The sequence below is a fragment of the Macrobrachium nipponense genome, chromosome 27, assembly GCF_015104395.2.
Source record: "Macrobrachium nipponense isolate FS-2020 chromosome 27, ASM1510439v2, whole genome shotgun sequence".
Lineage (NCBI taxonomy): Eukaryota > Metazoa > Arthropoda > Malacostraca > Decapoda > Palaemonidae > Macrobrachium > Macrobrachium nipponense.
Genome location: NC_087216.1, coordinates 41,938,841 through 41,960,649, shown reverse-complemented (window position 1 = coordinate 41,960,649; position 21,809 = coordinate 41,938,841). Strand labels below are relative to the sequence as shown.

Genomic DNA, 21,809 nt, shown 5'->3' with positions numbered 1-21,809 from the left:
CCCACCCGACCACCGACCGAAATCGGCGGAAGAACACCAAAACCAATATGGCGGCGATACCAAAACAACAACAAACAAAGTAGTTCCGAAAGTTTAAGTGAAACGGTAAAGGGGGACCCCATTGGGGAACCAGGGTTTTTGGGTGGGGGGAGTCAGATACGAGTGGCGATGACCACCGAAAACTTTATATAAACGGTAATGGGGGAGCCTGCTGGGAACTGGGGTTTTTGGGTGGAGGGAAGTAGAGACAGTGTGTGTGGGAGCAAAATAACACAAAATTTAACAGTAGGTTGACCCCTTACTCTGCAATCGTGATGCGGGCAACACTAGCCTACTACTTACCCAAAGTTGGGACTTATTACCTATTTTAAATATGTTGACCCCTTACTCTACAATCGCAACGCGGGATATGCTAGCCTACTGCTTACCCAAATTTAGGACTTCTAACCCATTTTACTCTACAAACGGGAAACGGACCCAGGTAGCCTACTGTACCTACATCTGGTTCTAGTACTTACATTTAACATGTTAGCCTACAAACGAACGCACCTAACCCGATAGAACCTACCTAACATGTCTTAGGAAGCACAGCCTTCCCTAGCCCCCTGGACCCCCCAGTATGGTAACAAACTGTGTGACCTAACCAATAGAACCAACCTAACCTGACTTAGGGAGAGTGGCCTTACCTAGCCGGGGGACTGGACCCCCCAGTGTCGTAATGAATGTTGTGATCAATGTAATGCGAACAACCTAACCGTGTGGCTGGCCGGTCTAACCACGGACAATCCACCATCTGTCCCAGCGGTAACGAAGGTTGTGACCTAACCAAAGAAATCAACCTAACCTCACTTAGGATGTAAACTACCCTAAATACATTATTGCACTTACCTTAGACTTGAAAATCTTCCATGTCAGAGTCAGAAAATTCTGGTACGGCGATTCTGGGCCTTTTGACTGGGGGTGGGACGTCTAGCATTGACGTTTCGGTTTGAACACTGCGGTCACGGGTTTGTTGAGGTTGTTGAGTACTTCCTTGGCGTTGACTCTGCTTTCTTTAATGGGTATGTGCGTTTAATGAGGTAGAGATATGTTTTGAACGGGCAACCGCTGTTATTAAAGTAACGTTTTTTTATGCAATACATAGAAAAATACGAAGGGTACAGAGATTTCACCGTACCACTCCGCGGCAAAACATTTCGTTTTAAAACCCGCCATGTAGGAGATTCGATAGTGTTGGTGTGTATTATTTTGTCGGTTGGATCGATGAAGTGTAAAGAGTGATTGATATCTAAGTGTTCTTTAAAATGCTTAGTTAGTGTTGTGTATGATTTCCAACAGTCTGGAATAATGATGGAATCTGGGTGAATGTTTTAAATGAGGATGGGAAGCAGAGTTTCGGCCGATCGGTCATGAACGATTTGGAAAAACGTGTCCTTTGTTTCGCGGTCTATTCCACCTAAAACCCAACAACCATCAACACACCGACCTTTGTTGAATTTACGTTTGCCAAACTTTGACTCGTCAATTTCAACAATGTGGCCAGGTCCACCGATTTTGCGATTGTCCTGAACCAAAATGTCGATACAGATGTCCAGGCAGAAATTATACCAGTCCACCATGGTGTTAGGTGAACCGAAGAGTCATTTGCACAAAGGCCTGTGGTAGCTCGTGGATCCAGCCATAAATTAATTGGAGGATTGTGCCGAAATCAAGGTGTGAGCGGGAGAAGAAAGAGCCGTTCCGTATCGGGATTCTTTTACAGCACTTGCGTAAGGAGCACCGCCACACGAAACTGTCTTCCTCTTTGACGAGGCTGACTCTTCCCACTCTACACTGCTCACATGTTCCACTAAAATCGCCCAAAAGTCCGCTCTTGAATAGATACCTAGTAGTATGGCATAGGCTACCTAGTAATGTACTTTTTCGGAGGGTGGCATGCATTGATAGACATTGGCCTGCTGCAGGCCATGCGGTGTTTTATCCTATACATTCTAAACTGAGACTAACCAATAGGTAGGGTGAAACACCACGGCGGGCCAACCCTCATCACGGTGGACGGGTCTTATTCACTCGATATTTAACTGGTGAAACAAGAATACAATTGCAACTCTAAACATACCATTTAAAAGACTGAAGTTTCGTCAACATAATGTGATATATGAAAGCCCCATACGAACTAAAATAAGCATGTGAGCTCTTCGTAAAATATGTTTTCAAGGCAGTTTTGAAATCCAATATGGCGGCTACGTTTTGCATGGAAGGTTCTGATCAGTGACGGCCACCATCTTTCCCCAGCCTTCCCAGCACTCATTTGAACAATATTAGCGTATATATGTAACGTTTATTGATCTTACTCAAGATTGCAGTTGTAATCAGCACAATAAAACAACATTTTGTTGCCTATATTAGTGAAAGTATGAAACTTGTTATTCCCGGGGTTATGGTTTGAACTGAATTCATTCTTACCTTGTAATCGGTGGTTTTTATCCTTCCTGCCATCGCAACTGAAACTCCACAGTGCTTATTTGATTGTTATTATACACATTTTGGTCTCAGTTCACTCCACATTGCACTTTAAACCCGTTGCTGTTCCTGGTTTCTAAGCGCGAGCGCCACAAACACAGTTACGAACAGCAGACGACAACAGACGACGAAAATGCAAAGTTTTATTCCCTAAATTGTTTACTTTACTCGTTATTTAGTTTAAATTTACTTTGTTATTTAAAATTTTTTATTTAATTCATGTATATTATCCCTTTTTTGCAACCAAATTACACAGAAAAATTACAGATATTTCAAAAGTAGATACAATCAAATGTTTCTAACGTTTTCGTACATCTGACTGCCGTAAACCATAGAGGAACAACTACGGATACGTGCATAGAGGAACGACTACGGATAACTGAATTATATACATATTTTTTTTTTTTTTTGCTTTTTGTTTTTGCTAGCACTTTTCATTGATTTCAGTCTATATTAGTATTTTGAATTTCTTTTATAATCGTATGCCAGAAATAAATGTAACCTTTAATGTTTGCATGCTTTAATGCTTGCATGCTAAGAAATGGCAAATCATCGTTGCCACTTTAGTGGAGGCTTCACACATACGCCGTTTCATTATTATAAACTGTCTCCATGAATTCTAGTTGTCATAGTAATGCAATAATGATAAAATTGCTTTAATATTTATGTATATATACTTCCAATACATAGCCTAATTTCACCAATTTCAACGTTTTGTGTATAGTCTTATACCCAATTTGGAGGGTCAACACAAACCAAATGGCAACAGAGAGAGAGAGAGAGAGAGAAGGAAGGCACAGGAACAGAGAAGGAGAGGGGAGGCGATGGAGGGGGGGGGGGGGGGGGGGGTGGGGGGGGGGGGGGGGGGGGGGGGGGGGGGTGGGTAGGTGGAGCTTTTTAGCGTTTTCATATCCATTTCTGCATAATGGAGTTTTTGTCTCTTGGTACAAGGACAAGTGTCGTTATTCTTTACGATTAGTGATTCACGATACCCTTATAAATTACGGCACTGGGTGTAACGCACTATAGCAAAATCTCGTTCTGTTACGAGTGTTCGTTACAGAAATAGGAATTGCCCAAAAACGTGCCCTTTGCACTGTCTCTGAAACCCATAGTAGACATGCTGCTTAGTTGTCAATCAAGTTTTTATAACCAAGTATTTTTTACAAGCTAGCTATTGAATAAATTTGTATTTTTCTCAGTCAAAACATATGCCCCTCAATGCTAACTTTCCTCTTTTAACGACTTTCTGGTCATTGCAAATTCGGCCCCATAATTTCTTATGGTGCGAAAACAGACAGAGGCCTTTGGACCGAAAACGATTGCGTCACACTATGGCGGTAATCTGGCAGTAAAACATCTTCATATATCCAAAAAGTAAATAATAAAGATATATAGCTATGCGCATTACGATTATAACAATTACATGAATAGCTGATAACAATCTGCATGAATAACTGGTAAACTGTTCTGCAAGACAGTTGAGTATAGCAATTATTTACAATAGGTACGAAAGTCAAGATGTCGTGACGTCATAATACAGAACTTAAAAGAACGTTCTAATTCAGAAAAATAATTACTTAAATTTGAGTCAAGTTACTTTTTCAATAACGAATATTTTCAAATTAATCATCATAAATGTGTAAAATATTGATGTTTTACTATTTATTAAAAATTAGCTAAGAGCACGCTTCTCGTCATCTTCTACCAAAACAGTTGTTTACTCCTAACTTGTTTGCTGGTGAGAAACCGTGTTTCGATTGTTGTGATGAAAAGTGCCCCAGCGTCTGTGGGTACAAGTGGTGTGCGGATTTATCACAGGAAATGGAAAGTTTGTTGACACAAGCGACTCCGTAAACATCGAGATGGCGTCAATCTTCGAAACATTTTTAGTAAAAATTTCTAAAGCGTTTTGGTGAGATTTCCACTGCCGTGGACGCCCTTTTCAGTACCCTCTGTTTAAATCTTAAAATTTGGCCTTAATTTCTAACTTTGGAGAAAATACTTGCTTCGAAAGGAGAGTAGAGGTATTTAGCACCGTTTCTCACCAACAACAAGTCGCAACTGGTGCCCATCTCCGGTGTCAGGACGCGTTATAATGTACTTTTTCGGAGGGTGGCAAGCGTTGATTGTAGGTGGCCTGTTTGGCCTGCCGTGGTGTTTTACCCTAATTCCTAAAACCTTCGAATCTACGAGTGGCTTAAGCTACCTAGGGTAAAAAACCGCATGGTACAGGGGTGGACCATGTACGATCAATGTGTACAACCCCAAGAAAAGTACATTATAACGCGTCCTGACACCGGAGTAGAGGTCTTTAGTTCCGTTTCTCACCAACAAGAAGTCGCGACTGATGCCCATCTCCGATGTCAGGACACGTTATATAGGTAATATACTTTTTTTGGGGTTGTTCACGCTGATCGTACATGGTCCACCCCTGTACCATGCGGTTTTTTACCTAAATGATGATTAACCTATGACTACTAGACTTGAATGACAGAACTCGCACAAATGGCCTAATGGACAGCCTAAGGCATCCAGCAAGCGCTGGCACTGAGCCTTAGGTAGCAGACTTTTTCGCTTAAATCAGCAGGAAAGGCCTAAGGCACGAGTAGGTGATTAGGTATAACGAAATGAACGAGAAAGAATGGCATCTGCCATTACTTACCTACTAGCCGCAAAAAATAAAAACTAACTGTTTTAAACTTCTGTGACCAGATCTAGCAACTATTTCAGAGACATTGTCGTTGGTAGCACTTCTAACAGTAGTTCCGCCGAAGAGCATGCTTTGAAATGGCTCCTCTTTCATTCCCGTTGGTGTTATATTGAGGTTCGTTCTCTATGGTGGCACATGCTTATCATATATTTCTTCACATTCTAACTTTCATATCCCTTTAATCTTTCCTTGACATTTAGCTCTGTTCATTTCAACCGTGCTGATCGTCGTTGTCTTTTTTTTTTTATGTTATCGTACCACGTTTCTTCTCTATTGTTTTTCTTGTAACAGAAATTCAAAGCAGACTGTGTATTTTCTGTTTCATATGCTTTTAGTTAGTTTTTTATATTCTAATATATTCATATCAAGTCTGCTTAAAGTTACGTTTAATTCCATCATAACATTCTTTAGCTCGCACAATCTCACGGGTTACAGGTTTTCTCTCTTCCTTTTCTTGTTGACACTTTGCTTCAAATAAAATAATTTGTTCCGTATACTCTAACGTTTATGCACGTCACAAAAATGAAAAAGTTAAAAAAAAAAATTAAGTACATGAATCCTCCCCCGCCCTCCCCCCCAAAAAAAGCTATGTTTACAGAGCAATATTAACGCATTTCAGACCGGAGGCACAGCAAGCTGTTAACTATGGTGGTTTAGTTTGTTTTTTTCTTTTTCTTTTTTTCATTTGCGATTTATCGCTTCCAGTGCAGCGTTACAGCTTTTGTATCTGCAGTTTGAACTTATGGCCGATGTTAGCCTTATTTGCTTTTTATCTTGACTTTCGAATGAGTAATTTTATCATAAATATTTGGCACAGGATATTGGTACGGCAGCCGTATCCCTGATTGTGATATAGATATTGGTACGGCAGTGAATTGCGCATTCGTCAATTTCAGACTTCCTGCATTACAAATAACATAGTGTAGTAGGGGTACCTACGTCAGATTCTGTCAGTGGTGCCGTATTGCGCCAGCTATTGACTTGTTGTAGGTACGACAGTTTGCTAATCATGCAGCAGTTGCCGTACACTGTTGCTAAAAGCTATATATAGGTACGGCACTAGAGGATCAGCGACAGTAGTAATAATATTCGAACTGAATTGTTTCGCTGAACATCTTCAATTCAAAATGTCAAAGTGAAGCACCATACTGTCATCACCAAAGCACCAAAACATTTTGACAGTAAATGAAAATATAAAAAATCACAATAATATCTAAACACTTAGATTTTGACTATATGCATGAAAAATAAAACTAAACTAGTCTATCTGCGTACTTCATATTTTCTTTGAATCTCCTCTGAACCGTGTAATAATACATCAGTTTTCCCCGAAAAACAGATGTTTTCAGGTTTCAACGAGCTGATAAAAGCAATAGACGTCTACGAAGAGTCACACTTCCAAGAAATTGTACAGTATTCGTAGGTCATGAACGATCGAATCGGCCCTGAAAAGAGCTCCGAAGAGGAGATTCAAAGAAGACTTCAAGTACTACACAGAAATCGTGTTCTGCTGTATTCATGGTAGTAAGGAAAACTACCAAGTCGATCCTGTGGTAAACGGCCTATACAATCGTAAGTAATAATTCAAATTAGGTCTACATTAACAGTAGGTTTCCCATATAGGACGCACTAAGCTTCACATCTTTGAATCTCCTCTTCGGAGCTCTTTGCGGGGCCGATTCGATCGTTCGTGACCTACGTATATACGATTTCTGGAAGTTTGGCTCTTCGTAGACGTCTATTGCCTTTTTCAGCTTGTTGAAACCTGAAAATATCTGTTTTTCAGCGAAAACTGATGTATTATTACACGGTTTACGTTGCTAGGTCGTCATTTTCTTGCTGTCACTGATATGCCTGAGTCGGCCGCGGTAAACAAGGGTTCGCGTATGCGCAATTCACTGCCGTAGCCGTGCCAATATCTATCGCAATCAGGGATACGGTTGCCGTACCAATATCCAGTTCGTAAATATTTTATTGGCTATGCCATTTTTAATACATAGTATTAAATCTAAACTTTACTGTACCTACAGCTGACTATTAATCTAAGTCTTAGATTTATTGTATTTAAACAACACCAGTTACCGTTAATAGAACTTCTATGGCTTCTGTCATTTTCTCCTAGCTGTCGTGAATAAATCCACGATTTGAACACCAGTACGGCCTCGAGTTGTGAGGCGGACAAACCTTCCTGAAGGATAACATGGGCAATAGTCAACAAGATTTTTACAATTCGATAAAAAAAACTTTATGAATTAAAAATATGACAAAACAGTGACACGTGAATAACGGGGACATAGATTACTACCCCTAAACTAATGCAAAAAAAAAAACACAAGAGTGGTCACGCGACCACTCAAATTTGGCAAATCGACGTGGGATACATTCCCAAAAGTTCTCTAAACAATGATTATCACGATTCTAGAACACTAGCCCAATGATGGCTAAAATAAAGAACGATTACTTACTTCTAGATTTCATGGTCATATATGGCGTCGCTCGCAACTACCCCTCATGGTCGTGTTCACACGTGCGTGCAGCCCCTACTCTGCCCGTAAGTTTGGATTTTGTTAGGTCTGATAGAAGAAAAAGGACGAGCAGTTGTTGCTGTTGAAGATTAAGCCAGCTTTGTGCTGACACAGGCTCTTGCCCCTAGAGCAGTCCGTACTCGGACGAGCAGTAGCTGCAGGCGCTTATTATACCTGGATGGGCTAGTTAATTTCAAGCAATTTTAGTTCTTTAAAAGGGATGCATTTTCTACTCTCATATCTAATTTACGTTATCACAACAAATGTTTCATTATTCCATAGGGGGTGTAACGAGGAACGATTAAATCAAAGATGTCATAAAAGGACCATTCTGCTTGTGCTGCTAGATCGTCGTATATGTGGCAATTTGCCTACCAAGGAATGTTTTGCCTACCAATAAAAGGCGGTAAAGTGTAAGTGGACGAGCAGGATTACGTCACGAAAAACTTGTGTACGATTTTTTTTTTTTTTTGCAACATTCTCCACCCTCCAAAAAGGGAAAGAAAGAAAAGCAGGCAACAAGGCAATTGGGTGGAGCAGACAGACATGGTCAAACGGGGTCATTGAAGCCTAACTTGTGTGCAGTGCTTCAGCAAGGGTCTAGCTTTCGACAGCAAACAGGTACAACATGGAGTGATCAGTCAATAAATGCAATGACATGAAGCAATCAAAAGAGAATCAAAAGCATTGTACAAACTGTAACTCTATCAGGGCAATAATTGCAACAAAAGGGTCAAGCGTAATGCAAGCAAATTTAAGCAATGACAAATTCATTATAACATGCTACACACCAACACAGACCATCTAATAGCAACAGGATCATATAAAAAATGCAATTTGAATAATATCATGGCATCAATGCAAGCAAACAGTTAGGTCATTAACACTAATGTATCTCAATGCATCAATATCATAATCAAATCAATAGTAACGCTCAAGCTTGATCAATGGTAATTGCAATATTATGAAATAAACACAGTCAAGATTCCTCTTCAAGGAACGTGCAACTCAATCAGTGCTCGTCACAGAGCATACTCATATCAGGGCCATCATCAATGGCAGAAAATTAAATAACACACTGATACAGTTGTGCATAGGTTATGTAGTAATCGTAAAAGGTGGAAAAATTTGTCACAAGACCAGCCAATTAAGGCAAGAATAGCAACAGAAGATCACTTACATAGAGAGATCGTTACCACCTACAAGTTCAAATGCTTCATTTGTCTCAAATACAGATGCCAAAAACACTTGTACAAGAGTTTCATATGGTGGGAGCTCCTCCCGTGCAATGCAAGAGTTACAAAATGTACAAAGTTCACAAATCAACACATACAACTCTCTTTGCTGAGCCCGTTCATGGACCGCTGATCCAGCGGCGCTGGATCACTCTCATGCTGTGCAATGTCTCAACAGAAAATGCAAGTACAGAAAATGGAATCTCAGCCATAACTCCTTTAAAGCTCTTTCCAACGTGCACACTTTCAGAGTTCACCTCTTTAGGATTAACAAACACATACATTACGCTATATCAGATCATCTCTTAGCCACTCCAACATCCTTTTCCTCTGTTCCTTTGCAGCCTTCCTTTTTGGTCAGGTACCTGCAACACATACTGTTTCACTCATTACACTCCTAACACTGTTTACGTCATGACCACCTTCATCAAGTTCATCAGTTTGTTGATTCACCTCATCATTAACATCTATTTCTGCCTAACCATTATCTACATTTTCCTCACTCTTGTTATGCTGGACATCATCTTCCCGTCGCTCGTCATCATGGGCGTTTACCGCCAGCAGGATGATATGTTGTACTGCACGCAGATGTTTCTCTCCCTGAAACAGTACTTTCAGTGACCTGACAACACCTTTATCATCAATGTAGAGTTCGAGGATTCTGCCGAGGGGCCATTGACTGTATTTGCATTGGTCTGCTTTCACCAGCATGATGTCGCCTACACACAGTGCAGTTGGGGTTGGGGGGGGGTGCCCTCTCGCAGGTCATGATGTTCTTGCAGGGATTTCAGGTAGCCTTCTCTCCAGTACTTCTTGAAGCAACTGAGGGTCTCAGTCAACCTGAAATACTGCTTATAAGTTGATGTGTCGTCAGTGTCAGATGCAATTCCTTGTGAGGAACCACAGGCGGCAATGACCGAACAACATCTCCATGGATGAGGTGTGATGGTGTGAGGGCTTCATCCTCAAGCATGTCCCCAATGTACATCAAGGGGCAGTTGTTAACCACAGCTTTGGCTTCTTTAATCAAGGTCCAGAGTTGTTCCTCGTTGAACACGTTCCGGCATAACATGGTAGCAAGCATTTTCTTGACCACCCCAATCAACCTTTTGAAAAATCCCCCTTTCCAGGGAGATCTGGATGTCTGAAGGATCCATTTGATCCCTGTTCTGCACAGGAATTCTTTCATGACATCCGTGTTGTATACCTCCTGCAGAAAGGTGCTTGCGGCCTTGAAGGTCATGGCATTATCACTGTAGATGGTTGTAGGAGCACCATGGGTAGCTGCAAAGCATCTAAGCAGTGAAACAGAGGTATCGGCATCCAAACCGCTGCAGTAATCGAGATACACTGCACGGCTGGCTAAACAGGTGATGATGAGATGTGCCCCATTCCTTCTATGGGTATGGGGCCCGTGTGGTCTACTCTTACCTTGTCAAAGGGACGGATCATGAGTGCTCTATCGGTCAGGAGGGGTGGAGGTGGTGGCCCTACATCTCCCCACTACTCTCTTGGCAGTGGCCCTCAATCCCGGGCTCCAACATTCCTGCAGGAAATGAGTTATTAGAATATCAACCCCACAATGCATGTGAGTTACATGGAGATGGGTGAGATACAATGATACTGAAGTATCCTTGGAGGGCAACAACATTAACTCATTTTTAGTATTAGTAACATTAACTAATCTATTCTGGGTAAAAATTATGCCATTCCACATGACTAGGCTAAGTCATGACTAGGAAGGTGATGTCTCTGTTCTAAATAAACTAGTTTTAAAAAAGGGTCTGCCCAGCAGTTCCCAAATTTCAAAACGTAAGACACGACTCTCATAAGTCATGTGAAATCTACATTACTCCCCTACAACTTCCATAGTTCAGGCAGAGTCAGAGTTCCTCCTTCCCTGAGTTCTCTCAGGGCGGCCGTGATCACACTTTGCTGGATTAGAGATTCCCCTTCTTCGACATATGGTTCAGGGGTCCCGTCACTGTGCAGAAAGGGCAGTCTTTCATGCCACAGGTGGTTGGCTTAGTCGTGCAACATTGAACTTCAGGTCAAGAGGTCAGCTGGATTCTGCTTGGTGGGGACATACTTCAACTTGATGCCACACTCCTGTTGGATTGAAACAATCTCCCCCACTCTGTTAGAAATGACCATGTTTTTATTTCCAGTGCAGCTTCCTACCCAGGCAATAGCTACTTTCCTATCAGTTACTTCAGGAATGAACCTGGTGTTGAGATATGTCTGAAGGATGTTCTCGTAGTCTCTGAGGTAATCAGGGTCTTTCATAAATTGCGTCTCTAACATGTTCAATCAAGCGAATGCATTATGGGTGTTCTGGCCCATGGAATGGTAAGCTTACTTGGTACCCTCAATCAATACTTACAATGCTACTCTGGACTTTATTCATAGCAGCAAGCTCTGAGGTGGTGTACTGTTCATGGGGAGCGATGCCTTCTGTATCTAATCTCCACCACATCAACGTCAATCTCTGGGGTGACTCAACAGACTCGTAATGTGCGGACAACACATACATCTACCCCTTCCAGGGCCCACTGTGGAATGGAAACATGGCGTTACGCCATTATGTGTCATAAACAAACTCACTCTGTCAATCTTGTCCGTACCAAGGATGAACAAAATGAAATAATCAACCCCAACCAAGATATTAATATTAGTAAGATCGCCATTAATTTGATCATTGATCATAGTTCAACCATTGTGCTGCAAGTGCGCTTTTATGTTAGAGAGGCCAACATTATGAATAGGGGTGTTTACATCATCGTGAACGAGTCTAGTGCAGATTACTCTGGCACCCTAGTGTATTTGACATGAAACAACATCGTACTCGCCTTGCACAATCTGCGAGCCGAATGGCGCAATATTTAATGAAATGCCTTTAACAACTGGCAATCCTAACTTCTTTGCAAGCCAACTCAAAATGAAACTGCGGGTTACCGGTATCCAAAAATACTCTGGTGGCAAAAGGCTTTCTATGGGAATACATGGTAGCTGTAGCTGTTAATAATAGGGTAGCCGGCAGCTTGGTCGAAGGCTCATCCTAGACTGTCCTTGCAGTTACACACGGTTTCTCATCCTTGGCTTTTGGCTGCGTTCTTTGACTTACCTTTCAGTTGGTGCCTGGTTTCTTCACAGGCGGAAAGACTACTTAGGATGATTTTGAGGAGAACTGATAAGGATGTTTTTGAGGAGAACTGATAACTTGGGTTGTTGGTGGATGCGATGGATCTGGGTTGCGGGTTGTCTCTTTCACAGATCAAACTGTGATGTTGTCCATCACATAACTTACAATTACGCTTTATATTACATTGCCTACTGAAGTGACCCGACGCTAGGCAGTTGAAACACTTTTTATTCAAAACTAACTGACGTTTTTAGCCACCACAGTAGAATACTTAACACAATTGTAGACAGTGTGATTGCTGTTACAGAACGGACAAGCGGTTGCATGGATTGAGTTCGCTTCGGTTGATGATAATTCCTCTCCCCTTGGCAACATATCATCCTCCATTGATCTTATAATGAAGTCCAGCACTTCGAACAACTCGTTCAATGAAAAATCACAGTTATGCAGATATTCAACTACTTTGGAATAAACTTGGCCTTGCGACCACTTGTGATTAACAAAACTTAATAACATGCTGTGATCTAATGGGGACCCACTCAGAAGTTTGATTTGTTCGATTAAGACAGTTAGTTCTATGCGGAAATTTTTGAGGTCAACATAATTGCACTTGGGGACAAATGATTGGCTAGCCTTCTATGCAGAATGACTAGGGTCTGCTGCTGGTTGCTGTAGTACTTTTCACATAGATCGCGGGCAACTTGGCAGTTTGCAGCTGTTATGCTCAAGGATTGAACGACCTTGAGTGGCTCTCCTACTAAAGAACCTAATAAGTAAGTGTACTTGGCAACATAGTCCAAATCAGGTCTATTATGCACATGCACATTAAATAATTCAGTGAATGTAGCGAATTCACAGCTCTTTCCGGTGCGGTAAACAGGTCATTGACTGTGTTACCTTAGTCAACGTGCCAATATGACTCAATAACAAGGTTATAATCTGGCCTGCATCTTCCAGCACGTTGGTGACTTTACTTTTGAGTGATGGTTCTAATTTTACAGTATGCGACACGTATGATGTTCGCAACTGTTTCTCATCTGTCTGAATTCTGTCAAGCAAATTTTGATATACCTTGTCATTGAGTGAATCTAGCAAATTCCTTTGGGCCCGACCGATTGTCACCATCAGAAGGACCACAAGGGAGTCAATCTGGGTTTCTACTGCGGCCGCCATTTTGGTTACGGGGGAAGTTATTCTCAAAACGCTACTTTATTGGAAAGACTAGTTCCACAATATCAAGGGAGATAGGAAATGGTGCCGCTCTTTTTACATTAAGTTACGGCAATTCAACACCCAGCGTTGACCCTTCCTTAGTTTCTCTGTTCAACCTGTCTGGTCCACTCACCACAGATTAGCCTTAAGATATGATTCAGGAAAATGGCTCTCACAGGTGCATCCTACCAAGTACACTATGGGGTTCATTCGCACATGTCTCACGCCACGATTTCTATGCCTTGCACAATACCTCCATATTTGCGTGTTGAGACTCTTTACTCATGCAAGATACTCGGAAGGGTTCACCCCGAAGCAGTTCGCTTCTCGGTAGTGTTGTTCCTCTGCATTGTAATTGGTCATGGTCACCATGATCAACTGTACGTGTTCTAGTAATGATTTCAGTTTACCCCAAACTTTATGAGCACCTTCTCTCGCAAGGTCAGTCCCTCCAAGATTGACAATTATGAAATGGTATCTCCTCTGCCAGAAGGGCAACGTTTTGGAGGATGAATCTGAGATTAGCCCACCTGGCCTGCAATGAATTTCTATTCTATGCATTCATTACGCAGAAGGTTGGGAGGCAGTTGCGAGTGACCCAATATTAGTACATTAAAAACCATACTTCAATTGCCGTCACTCTGGGACTGGTTCTTTCAGGTTTATCCCAGTTCCAAAGGACCAGAAATGTCGTGAATAAAGCCACAATTTGAACACTGGTAAGGCCTCGATGTTGTGAGGCGGACAAACCTGCTTGAAGGGCTAAGTACCAATCCTTGCACAAGGGTAACAGGAGTAATAGTCAACAAAACTTTTACAATTCTATTACAAAAATAAAGCTTTATGAATTAAAAATATGACAAAACAGTGACACATGAATAACGGGGATGTATTACCCCTAAACTAACACAAAAAACACAGAGTGGTCATGTGTCCACTCAAAAGCATGAAAAATCACTCAAAATGCAGTGAGAATTTGGCAAATCAATGAGGGACGCATACCCAAAAGTTCTCTAAGCAATGATTATCACAATTCTAGAACATTAGCCCAATGATAGCTAAAATAAAGAGCGATTACTTACTTCTAGATTTCATGGTCATGTTCACACACGTGTGCAGCCCCTACTCTGCCTGTAAGTTTGGATTTTGTTAGGTTCTGATAGAAAAAAGAGGACGAGCAGTGGCTGCAGGTGCTTTTTAAACCTGGATGGGCTGGTCAATTTCAAGCAATTTTAGTTCTTTAAAAAGGATGCATTTTCTACTCTCATATGTAATCACCACCACCCCTGCCTCCCACAAGATTATACATGACAAAAATTAAAAGGACAAATGTCACTATGACTATGGAAAAGAGTGACAGAAAAAATATAACAAACTTTTCAATAGCAAAACAGAGTTACATACACTGAGTAGTATGCTGTTTAGTGACATTCAAATATGTGTACAGAAAAACATAATATTAATTCTTGATACAATTGTATTTGTGCATATCATATGTGCAAACAACGAATAATAACAGCATTACATGAAGTCTTTGAGCCACTTGGGTTTACCAGCAGCCCTTTTGGGCCTCTTAACTGAACAATTGTCTGGACGATTGTCATTATCGACAAACACACACACACATACTATTTCACACAGATTTCAGTCTGAACAAAAATTTTGTCCCGGGAAGACATGGCATCATCTCCCTAAAAGAGATGTGTATGATGGCTTTATATTGGCAAACACATACATTGAACGACCTGCAACCTGTTTGTGACAGATTCTGCTGAGATTGTGCAGACCACGAAACTCTGCCTACTTTTGCATTCAGACAAACCCATACACAATGTTTTTTGCAAATGATACAGACAATGGTTCAGTGTATGGAGTCCTTTTGGGTGTAGGGATCATGGAGGTGCCGGGCTGGGACACAGGTGCGCTAGGGGGCAGAGCAATGACTCTCAAGTGTCACCTGTTTCTTTTTGAGAGCCTACTGCTCCCATTGAGCTTGACTATATACTGATGGTGTGGCCTAGTTTCCGATACTATGCCTGTTCTGTTCCACTGCTTAGTAGCTTGGTTTTGAATGCGTACATGGATACCTGGTTTGATGGATGACAGTCTCCTGGTGGTGTCAAGGATCTGCATAGCCTCCTGGGACACAGGTGCGCTAGGGGGGTGGAGCGATGACTCTCAAGAGTCATTTGTTCCTTTTTGAGAGCCTACCGCTCCCATTGAGCTTGACTGTGGTGCTTTGGGCACAGCAATGCTGAAGGTCTCCTTCTATTCCCAGCCAGTATACTGACTGCCTGGCCCTTCTAAACATAGAGTCGAGGACCTGGTGTCCTGCGTGTAGGTTAGTGGCTACCTGATGACGTAGATCTTTGGGGATAGCCAAATGTGTGCATCTTTGATTCACAGAATATGTCACCAGATCCTTGTTGATGGCTAGCCGGTCCCAAATGCTGAAGAAGGGAGGCGACTTCTTGTGACTCTGTTGGGGCCATTAGCCAGCTGTGAGAAGCTTCGTAGGTTGATCTCATAGTTGGGTACCTTGAGAGAAAATCCGCTCTTGTGTTCCTTTTTCCGGGCAGGTATTTGATGTGAAACTTGAATTAGAGTGTTTTCTTCAAGTTGAACAATCTTGGGTTGATGATGTCCTTAAGGGCCCTATCACCCAGCAGTTTGACAAGTGGACGTGGTCTGTGATGATGGTGAGATTAGGGCACTCAAGTAAGAACAACCTGGCCTTCTGCAAGCACCAGGTGACTACAAGGGCTTCTCCCTTTACCGGGACATACCCTGCCTCAGAGGGGTGAGGTATCGACTGCCACATAGGGCAAGACACCAGCCACCCTTGCAACAAACGGGCTATCTGCTGGTTGACACGCAAAATACTGCTGGAGGATGACGAAACCAATGCCCTCCTTGCTCCAATCTGTCATGATTATAGTAGGGCGTCTTGTCATAATATGCCAAGCCATCCTTGGCTAATTGACAGATGACCTCCTGTGCCTGCTGGAGTTTGCTACATAGCTGACTATCCCAATATACGTTTTTTCCGTGGGTTTCCTGAGGAGGTCCCTGAAGGGCTCCATGGGCACCATTGCAAGGAAGGGGGCTAACTGATTCCTGAATCCGAACCACAACCTAATATCAGTGATGGAGGGCTTCTCTGGCATGTGGAAGTTACGAATGGCATGTAGACGTTCTGCAGGCTTGTATGCCTCCCATCCCAAGTGGTACCCAATGAAGGTAACTTCTCTCTTGCAAGATCTGAACTTCCTGGGCTTGAGTGTAATACATGCAGAGGAACACATTGACAAGAATTCATATGTGTGACAAAACGCCTCTTTGATGTTGTTACCATAGAGCAAGGTGTCGTCAGTGCATTTATGTTTTCTGGTGACATCTTGCAGTGCATCGTCGAACCTTTTCATGTAGGCATAGGAAGCCAAACAATGGCCCATGGGTGTTCTACAATAACTATACCGCCCCCATAGGGTGATGATTGTCGTGAGTGGGTGGCTATCCTCATCCAATTCCACTTGGTGGAAACCCCAATGGGCGTCTGCTGTAGTCTTGTACATGGGTATGGGGATGCTTGAAATCATGTCGAAGGGTGCCGCTGTATGATGAGTCTTGCGAAGACAGTGGGCATTGAGGCACTGGAAGTCCGCTGTGTGGCAAGGTCGACCTGTCTTCTTGGTTGCCACTAATATTCTTGCACACCACTCTGTTGCATCCCCTGCTGGGACTGGTTCTATCACGCCCTTCTGAACCTCTTCATCAAGCTGGGCCTTGACCTCCTCTTCCCAATGCTTAGGGATTGCTGCTGGCATGTGACAGGCATAAGGTATGGCATCAGGCAATAAATGTACGTGGTGTTTCTTGCCCATCATCACAGGCAAAGGTTCCCTGGTTGTGTTGAAGGTCGAGGATGAGAAGTCATGTAACAACCATTCTTCTAGTCTTGGTATATTCTCCTCCATGGGTGGGATAGGTATGATGGCCGGCTTTGTTGTCTGAGGGGAGTTAGGCTGCGAGACTGCCTCACTAATAATGTCGTCTGATACAATGAGGGGAAGGGTGAGGGAAAGCATGAGGTACTATTCCCAGTTCCTTACAGGCATTCAGCAATATATAAAAGTTCTTGGCAGTCGGCACAAAGTAAACCTCCTGCTGTGTGCATTGCCCACCTATCTATATGGTGCATGCCATTGATCTGGGGCATCTCACTCAAAAATTAGCTACATCCCTCAGACCTGTTCCAGGTTGTAATTCCAGGGGTTTTATGTGCAGGCTTTGAAAGAATCGTGGGTCTAACAACACAGATCTGCGTTCCTGTGTCTGCTACAGCAAGTGTGGACACTGACCTCCCCCTCCCATGGGAAACACAAACCTTATTTGTATGGTGGGGGGGAGGTGTGTGTCTGCAACAGTCACCAAACTCGAAGTGAGCAGCACCTTCTTCGTGCTCTTGCAGCATCTCTGGAAGTGCCCTACCTTTTGACACCCATTGTAACCATATGTGAATGTTGTAATCTAGATTTTGTAAGTAATCAGTGTATGAATATTGTTTGATATGTTGTCTAAGTTTGTGAATGATATCTGTTGTTTCAATTTTCTCTTAAGGGCAAAAGGAACTTTTCTTGGAGCATGTATCACTGGTGACACTGTATTATCAATATTTATCTTAAATGGAGGTCCTAATTCTCCCAAACCTTCAAATAAATCAGGAAAATCAGAAATAATCTTCTTTTTATCTAACACTTTCGAAGAAACCTCATTTATTTCTTGCTTAGCACTTGGGTTATCATTCACAAGAATTTTGATCAATTTCAGTCTCTGTCCATCCTCATAACCTATTACAGATGAAACATTTTCCTTCACTACATAAAAATTAAGTTTATACTGCTTTCCTTTCCTTTCACACATTAGAGTTTTAATTCCAATAATCTTGATTGTTTTATTATTAAACACTTTCAGTTTGATGCTATCACCAGTATCTAACTTATCACTGCCAATCAAACGCTTCAATTCTTTAACACTCAAAACATTGCATGTAGCACCGGAATCAATCTGAAAATTTATTTCTTGCTGATTTACAATATGGTTACATACTGTTTTCTCTCATGAGACATAGAAATGTTTCCCATCGATTCATTTATTGTGCTAATTTGCTGAATAGTATAATGATTCTTTTTCTTACATTTGGCACACACTTGACCATATGCTGGACATATCCTAATTTTATGAGTCCTGCCACAATACCTGCAATCTTTTATTTCCTTGGCATCATTGGACTTAGGCTTAATTCGAGGATTTGTGTACTTATTTTTCTTCTTCCCAACGACATTAACTTCCTCCTCTTCAGTATTGCTACTAGTCTTTTACTGCTTTTGCTGAATTCGCATTTCATAATTTTTACAAAATTCACACCCCTTTCTAAGGTCATTAGTTCTGTATCCATCTGCACATGATCCAGTAATTTCTCCCTAGCCTTATCATCATGTAAATTAAGGATGAATTGATCCCTGATCATTTCTTCTTCATTATCATAATTGCAAGTTTTACATAAAATTCTTAACTGAGTTATGAGCTGGTCACAACTTTATTAGATTCTTTTTCCGTTTGAGAAATTCGTATCTTTCCATGATTATATTTGATCTGGGACTGCATTCTGCATCAAATTTCTTCAAAACTTTATCTATCTTATATTTATCTCCATCGTCATCCCAAGACAGTGTATTATATTTCTCAACCCCTAATTCTCCTATAACATGCAAGAATGTTGCTACCCTTCGTCTGTCAGCTTCCTTGTCAAAGCCTATGGCAGTTTCATTGTTAATAAAAGCTTCTTTAAATTTTTTCCATAGGACTTGGTGGAGTTAACTGTACATTCATCTTTATGGTACAAAACTACCTTAATTGTGATGAGAAGAAAATTTATCCCACTGTGGAAAATTCTGCACGTCGGCAAATGGTGTAGCCTAGTACGTCAACAAACTGGTCCGTAACTTATAAGTTGTCACTTACCCTCATTTCTTCCTTAATCCAGCTTATATGTAGATAAGAACCACTCCTGACACCATGTTACAGGTTCTCATTGATAAGCTGAGGGTAATTAACATTAGTTTATTAAACAAGTTAGCAATTAGTTGTACAGTATTGACGAGCCAACATGTGGAGAGCAGGGGAGAATTACAGAAGTCTCTCTGGTCACGTGACTTACCCTCATTACAATTACTGTCAAAATATTTCAAGCAAGGAGCTTTAATAATTAGTTTCTTAATCTTGGAGAATGCTTCATCATGAGAAGAGTTCCACTGCCATTCAACATTTTTCTTTTCCAGATTTCTTAATGGCTGAGTTATTTTTGACAACCTTGGTAAAAACTTTGAGAGATAATTAACCATCCCTAGAAATCTTTTCAATGATTTAACATCACTTGGCACTTCTAGAAAATTAATAGCTTCAATTTTCTTTGAATCCGGACGAACACCATCCTTTGTTAGCAAATGTCCAATGTAGTAGTACTTAACTTCAGTCACATGTAATTTCATCTTCTCTTGATTCAACTTGATGTATTTTTCGGCATCTTTGCAGTAATGCTGATAGGCTCTTATCATGATTTTCCATAGCTTCCTGATCAGTATCTCCTTTTGCCCTTAAGAGAACATTGAAACAACAGATATTCACAAACTTAGACAGCGTATCAAATAAAATTCATACACTGATTACTTATAAAATCTAGATTACAACATTCACATATTGTTACACCCATGGCATGTCATACCTTTTGCTGGGTATGATGCTCGACCAGGGGAATTATGCACCCCGCATTGCTTTGCATTTGAGTTACTACGCAACAGAGACGTTTGGCTCTACGTCATCACTGCCTGTGACATCACTCGGGGTGTCTGCTGACTCCCTCACAGCAACGTGTCGGACGCTTTCAATGTCTTGGGGTGCAGCTTCAAAAGTACAACACAAAGCCTCCTTGGGCGAGGGAAAAAATGTTGACCACTGCGCTGCCTGGCTCGGCAACCGTAACGCAATGTTCCCGATGGATTCCAAAGCCATGTCTGGAGTAAGGGCATTCCATTTGTCATCTGAGTACTAGGCGTCCAGTACACGTTGCAGCGCCGGAACACAGTTGAGTCTAATCTGCAGGGCAACATCCTGCTGTGGAAACTTGTTAAGGTGAATCCAAAACATCACTGAATGTCTCCAGGACCTGAACGCTGCCGAGGACATTAAAACATCACGTTTCTCAGGGGCAGCTAAACAGGGACTCTGCCGGCACATGATCCAGAACCGGGAAGGGCATTCCAAAGGGAATGGATGGCATGTTGCTGGTCTGCAATTAATGTTAGTGCTTGCATTACGGCCCGTGACAAGGCCCTCGGCATTTAGGAGAGGCACGCCTCGGCTTGGCCTGGGGCGGTCGACTTATCAGGGGCATGACTCGGCTCGAAAACTCACTGGGCCATGTTGGATTTGCAATGAGACGACATCCTAGTAACAGAAGTTTATTGTAAGGGACCAGAGACCCAACTGACACGTAAATGCATTGCAGGATGCAACTCCTTATCATTCTGCAGCACATTACAGAAATGTATAAATGTATCCTTCAGATATGCATTAAAATAAAGGGATGAAAAAGATAAAAGGTAATGTAAAATCTTACTACTCCTGAATCAAGTACAGGGAAGTAAACACTTCCATTATTCATAACTCAAAGGACAATGCTGAAAAACAGGTGGAGCCACTGGAGGAACGGAGGCTGACCATTCAAGTCCCTGGTGCTGGGAAGGGTTGGTTACTACTTTTGACAGAGGCCTTGGACAAGCATTGGCTGCAAGAAGCCATTCCTGGTAACAGAAATAAAAGCAATTTAAGGGTATGCAGTGGCAATTCACTCGGGCTCAACATACACATAAACATATATATATATATAAAAGTCATATCACATTCCGTGATTCATATACATATATTGAGCTACAATGTCCTTTAATATCTAATTCGCTCTACCTCAGAATTAATATATTTTCATATATGCTTAACCGAAGGGGAATTTTTTCTCGATAATAGACTTGCCTGGACCCGGGCGGTGGTGTAGTAGGTAAAAGCTTCACTGACGTTCCTGGATTTGAAAGGCTCCATGGGTTCGCGCCCGGGTTCAGGCAAGTCTATTATCGAGAAAAAATTCCCCTTCGGTTAAGCATGTATGCAAATATATTAATTCCGAGGTAGAGCGAATTAGATATTAAAGGACATTGTAGCTCGATATATATATATATATATATATATAATATATATATATATATATATATATATATATATATGTGTGTGTGTGTGTGTGTGTGTGTGTGTGTGTTTGTTTGTGTTGTTTGTTCTTTCTCTGCATCTTCTAATTCTGTGTGGTTCGATGTTTCTGGGAGCATTCTTTCCACCTGGCCTGACATACA

At 41.7% G+C, this 21,809-nt stretch overlaps 2 protein-coding genes across 5 annotated transcripts in view; both read right to left on the bottom strand.

The window, feature by feature from the left end:
• Positions 1-5,464, bottom strand: part of LOC135201054 (GPN-loop GTPase 2-like) — a 307,395-nt gene extending 301,931 nt beyond the window's left edge. For 2 of the 3 annotated variants that reach the window (XM_064229907.1, XM_064229909.1), the window contains exon 1: positions 5,189-5,464. The gene's annotated coding sequence lies outside the window, so the exon portion shown is untranslated. Of the gene's footprint in view, positions 1-888; positions 911-5,188 lie in introns of those variants that run through there. The other variant, XM_064229908.1, reaches the window with a different exon arrangement.
• Positions 5,465-18,515: 13,051 nt separating this feature from the next.
• LOC135201053 (uncharacterized) overlaps positions 18,516-21,809 on the bottom strand; it is a 16,409-nt gene continuing 13,115 nt past the window's right edge. Inside the window, exon 5 of one of the 2 annotated variants that reach the window (XM_064229905.1) lies at positions 18,516-21,212. In XM_064229905.1, the coding sequence (XP_064085975.1) occupies positions 21,066-21,212 (147 nt within the window). In that variant the 3' untranslated portion in view covers positions 18,516-21,065. The remainder of the gene's footprint in view (positions 21,213-21,809) is intronic. The other variant, XM_064229904.1, reaches the window with a different exon arrangement.